A 5,566-nucleotide genomic window follows, 5' to 3' on the forward strand; every position below is an offset into this window, starting at 1 on the left:
TCAATATTACAAAAATCTCAAAAAAAAAGGAAAAATGATATCAACACAACCATGGTATAATAACTGCACTAACTCATCTTGTCTTTTATTATTTAAAGAGTTGTCAAAGGTTATTACAGTTCCCAAAAAGCTTTCACAAGCCAATTAAAATGAAAAGACAAACAGAGTTATTGTAATTATTATGGGGAAATGATATCAGCACAACGATTTTTTAATAATTGCACAAACTCAGCTTGTCTTTTCTTTTTTAGGAGGCTTGTGTTAACTGTAATAAAAGACATGGTCGTGTTGATATCATTTCCCTTTTTTTGGAACTGTAATAAAAGACATGGTTGTGTTGATATCATTTCCCTTATTAAAACATGTTTAATTATTGAGCTGATACCATTTTCTAAAAAAAGTATAATTTCTCTAAATTAAGTAATGGGACTTGAAATTTCTAGAAAACCCTAAGGCTACTTTTGTAAATTTGTACTTTTCCTACTCTTAACTCCTTGGCATACAAGAGATAGACAACCAGAGGTCCTCACTAGAACCTTTCAAGCTATATCTCTATCCATACCCTCTCCAAATGGAGCGCTGAAAAACCCTTTTCCTTTCTACTTTCAGCTTGTATTTTCACTTTCTTTTCCCCTTTCTGTCTCAGGAAAAAAAAACCCAGAAAGTAGAAGAAAGCTAAAAATGCTTTCTAGGGTTAATGGAGTTTGGATGCAAGAAGAAGCAGAGGATGAAGACTCTGTTTCATGGACTAGAAACAACGAAAAACAAGACGAATTAGGGCTTTCAACCTTCAAATCCATGCTTGAAGATGACTGGTATGTAAATACTGGAACAAACCCATCTCACCATGATTTTCGAACCATGCAAAACCACCAAGAAATCAAAGAAATTGGCTTTTCTTCAAACCCTAATGGTGAAAATATGATCTTACAACCTGTTGATTCTTCTTCGTCTTGTTCACCCTCTTCGGTTTTCAATCTCGATCCATCTCAAGTTCAGTCATTATTCCCACCCAAATCTTGCTTGTCTTCACTCCTCAATGTTGTCTGTTCAAACCCTTTTGATGGTGGATTTGATCTAGGGCTTGATCAGGGCTTACTCGGTTCGATTCAAGGGAACCAGGTTTCAAATTCCCCTGTTTTGATGAACAGAGGAGGTGAGGTTTTGACTGGATTTAGCGGAATTAGCTCGCAGGGTCAAATGGGTACTCCAGATTTGAGCCCTAGTAATCAATTTCCAAATACCCATTTGATGCCGTTGGTCGAAAATTCGAGTTTCAATCCGACGGGTTTTGGGGGTTTTGAGGGTTTGGGGAATGCTCTGTTTCAAAACAGAGCAAAGGTTTTAAGGCCACTGGAGATTTTCCCTCCGGTTGGGGTGCAACCGACTTTGTTTCAGAAGAGAGCTGCGAGGCAGAATTCAGATAAGGTTGCGAATTTAGGGTTTTTGGGAGGGCAGATTAGGATTGAAGGGAATAGTAGTAAGGGGAGGAGGGATTTGGAGGAAGAAAATGAAAAGAGGTGGAAGAACAATGATGATGATGAGATTGATGAGGGGAGCATTGATGGGTCTGGTTTGAATTATGATTCAGATGATGCCGCGGAGAATAATAAGATGGAGGAGAATGTGAAGAATGGTGGGAACAATTCTAATGCGAATAGTACTATCACTGGGGGAGATCAGAAGGGGAAGAAGAAGGGTCTTCCTGCTAAGAATCTGATGGCGGAGAGGCGGCGAAGGAAGAAGCTTAATGATAGGCTCTATATGCTGAGGTCTGTTGTTCCGAAGATTAGCAAGGTGAGAATTTTTTTAGTCTGCAATTTTCTTTCTAGTGGAATTTGAGCAATTTAGTTCTCTTTATGTCTCAGTTTTACTTAATCCTATTATAGTAAATAATTTCATGTATATTTTAGTGTGTATATGAAGACTAATGGCTTTTTCATGTTAGTCTAAGTAAGAATTTTGCAGTCTGCAATTTTCTTTATAGTGAATCTGAGCAATTCAGTTCTCTTTCTCAATTTTACTTAATCCTGTTATTGTAAATGATTTCATGTATATTTTAGTGTCTATATGAAGATCAATAGCTTTTTCATGTTAGTTTGAGTTCTTGGAAATTTGCATCATCTGAACATTTCGACTTCTTTTTTTTATCTTTGGAGCATTGACCCATTTTTTAGAGTTTGAAGATGCTGCATATGGTCATTTTTTAGTGTTTCAACTTCTTTTTTCATGTTATTTAGGGGCCTCCTGAAATGGAGTTTCTATGTTTATACTTTCTGCTTTATTTTGTTATTCCTCTAAAGAGATTTCAGAGTTATAGCCTTGATTTGCTTTGACTTCGCCCTAAAATCTTTGAACCCTGTTGAGTGAAAAGGATGCCATAGCTGAGGCAATGTTCAAAATTTTGCTGGTCGACTCGGAACTCAGACAAGCTCACTCCGTTGGTCCGCAGAAATTTTCGTGAAAGAATCTAGCCAATCCATTTGAAATTGGTAAAGTTCCCATCTGTTGGGCTGAGTCAGAGCTCGGAAATTGAAAGGCTGATTATCTTGGTTCTCTCCGAGTTTTGAGTTTCACTCAGCGTCTCAGGCAGATTCTAAAATATCTGACGGTTCAGCCAAAAGAATCTAGCTGATTCCTTTGAAGCTGGGCGAGTTCCATTCGGTTAGGCTGAGGCAGAGCTGGGAAGTTGAAACGCTGATTATCTTGGTTCCATCTGAGTTTTGAACACTTGCTTGGCATGTTGGGAAGATGATGAGGGTTTTAGCTATACCCGATACGGTTCAGCCAAAAGAATCTAGCCGATTCCTTTGAAGCTGGGCGAGTTCCAGTCGGTTAGGCTGAGACAGAGCTGGCAAGTTGAAACGCTGATTATCTTGGTTCCATATGAGTTTTGAACACTTGCTTGGCATGTTGGGAAGATGATGAGGGTTTTAGCTATACCCTATACTAAGTCCTTAAAGGTTGCAGTTTGTTGTTTTCTTTTAGAATTGAATGGAATATTGCTATGCATAAAATGATAAAATGTGCGTATATGGCATTTATTTGAATGTGACTAGAAATATTTGCATGTAAAGCTGTATGTATATAACTTTATATGTACCTGCAAGTGGTAAGAGTTTACTTGTTGATGGGGAACATTTAGTTACAGACTCCATGATGGTACTCTGAAGGTTAAACTGCTAGAGCCAGTTTTTCATTTCTTGTGAAAAAGCAATAATGGCTTAATATATATTTGCAAGAATTTTCTGTACCTCATTTGCTTTGGAATCTCGCAATTCTAGTGCCTATGGTCACAATTTTTTTAAGTTCCTTGCATGCTGCTGCTATGATAGCTAGGTTTAATATGTTTGCCTTGTTCTGACAGATGGATAGAGCTTCTATTCTTGGTGATGCCATTGAGTACTTGAAGGAGCTTTTGCAAAGGATAAATGACCTGCACAATGAACTCGAATCGACTCCTTCAGGTTCTTCACTGCCTGCCGCGACAAGCTTCCACCCTTTGACACCAACGCCTCCTACCCTGCCATGTCGTGTCAAGGAGGAACTCTGCCCGAGCTCATTGTCCAGCCCGAATAGCCAACCAGCTAGGGTAGACTTCTATCCTCTTGATCCAACCTAGAAAATTTCATTATCACTTTTATTTAACAGAACTCAGGATTGTTAACTAAATGCTTTTTTTTCTTCATATTTTACACTTCTTTTCTTTCCCTATTAGTTTTACACGGGGGATGAAACTTGAGTTGGGTCGGTTTGATCTTTTGCTAAAAAATGAATTGGAATCAACCCGAACTGACCTGATTTTATGATAAAAGTTCAACCTGAATTTCCATAATCGATCCAAGTTGCACCCATAGTTTCAGTCTCAATTTACCATTCAAAAAAAGAAGAAGAGTTTCAGTCTCAATTTGTCTTATTCTCATGTAACTAGTTGATGCGTGTTATCTTAAAAGTTAAACCAATATGGTGTATGTAGCTTTTCTTGACTTCACAGCTTCTGTCTCACTCAAGTTTCTATAATAGGGATTACACTGTTTGTTCGAGATAAAAATCAATCTTGTGTTGTTTCCATTAAATGAAGTAGTTCTGTTTGTCATCACTATATTTTGGTCTGTATAGGTAGAAGTCAGGGTGAGAGAAGGGAGAGCAGTTAACATCCATATGTTTTGCGCCCGTAGACCAGGTCTCTTGCTCTCTACTATGAGGGCGCTTGATGGCCTTGGTCTCGACATTCAACAGGCCGTCATTAGCTGTTTCAATGGATTTGCCTTGGATGTTTTCCGAGCTGAGGTAAGTTACCCTTCTTTGCATTATTGTGTGAGGATGGAGCATGTTTTTGTCTCTCTAAACTAAGAACCTCGGGCCTCTTTAGATACCTCTACTGCCCTGTTTGTTGTGGATTTTGTGAACCGATCGGGAGCCCAAAACTCATTGTTGGACTAGAATTTAGGTTTAATTTCTAGTCCACTAATCAGTTCTGGACTCACAATCAGTTCTCAAAATCCAAAACAAACTGGGTCTAAGAATTATTCGCCTATAGTATATTGGGCACTTGGTTTTGAAGTTAAATATGATTAATTGCAAATTGTTCTATACATTATATAGTTAATGGCTTCCAAAGAAACCTTAATGCCCCACTTGCAAATAAGATTAATTTCAAAATGGGGATTGAGCTTCTAGTTCAATGGCCAAGGCTTTGTTCTTAAACCTGGAGGTTGGAGGTTCGATCCCAGCTTACTTACCAAAAAGAAAAAGATTAATTTCAAATCATCTTATTTGCAAATAGGGACCAATTTTGATGGCATCCCAAATTGGCCTAAAAATTACCCAACCAATCAACTAAACTTGGTTTGTTTCCATTTCTTCAGCAATGCAAGGAAGGCCCTGATGTTCTTCCAGAGGAAATCAAAGCAGTACTTTTGCACTCCGCTGGATTCCATGGTACAATGTAGCTCCAGTCGAGAAAGTTTCCCGTAGCTGTAGTTTTCTGCAGATGAGTTTGTTGTAAATCTGTCTGCCTCCCATGTCATAGGTAATATTTCCAAGCAATTTTAGTGAATCAGGACTGCTTAACAAGTCGTATAGGTGGGATTATGTCTGTGGGGCATTCCCTTAGGCAGGCTTGGAAGCAAAAAAACGCTTTGTCATCTCCAATTTCAGCATTCAAATAAGATCTTATGTCAAATGTGTGATGTTCACTCACTTGGGTTTGATCTTATTTTTATTTTACCTTGCATTTGATTAGGTATACATGAATTCATGCCTTGATTAGGGGTGCAATTTTTGGGTTTTTGCTAAAAAATAAACTGGAATGAACCCGACTCGATTTTATGGTAAAAGCTCAACTTGAATTACCAAATAATCGACCCGAGTTACACCCTTAGGTTTGATATATGCACCTCCTAACACTGGCCAAAAGCTTCATTAGTGCCTGAATGAACTTTATTGAGAGTTGGGTCAAGTTAAGGTGGGTGACTTAAACCCAAAAAAGCTGTGCCCATTTCTACTATATGTTAGGGTGATTTCACATGAATTTGATTCAATTTTGGTGACCTTGATTTAGAAC

The 5,566-nt window shown here is 38.2% G+C and overlaps 1 protein-coding gene across 1 annotated transcript; it reads left to right on the forward strand.

The window, feature by feature from the left end:
* Positions 1-513: 513 nt before the first annotated feature.
* On the forward strand, positions 514-5,202 carry ICE1 (basic helix-loop-helix (bHLH) DNA-binding superfamily protein). The gene is made up of 4 exons (XM_077394321.1): positions 514-1,797; positions 3,368-3,592; positions 4,120-4,290; positions 4,869-5,202. The coding sequence occupies exons 1-4, from the start codon at positions 682-684 to the stop codon at positions 4,950-4,952; spliced, it is 1,596 nt and encodes a 531-aa protein (XP_077250436.1). The 5' UTR covers positions 514-681; the 3' UTR covers positions 4,953-5,202.
* The last annotated feature ends 364 nt before the right edge of the window (positions 5,203-5,566 follow it).

This window comes from Tasmannia lanceolata, unplaced genomic scaffold (genome assembly GCF_043159265.1).
Source record: "Tasmannia lanceolata isolate RefF3 unplaced genomic scaffold, GAP_Taslan_0.1 ptg000013l, whole genome shotgun sequence".
Lineage (NCBI taxonomy): Eukaryota > Viridiplantae > Streptophyta > Magnoliopsida > Canellales > Winteraceae > Tasmannia > Tasmannia lanceolata.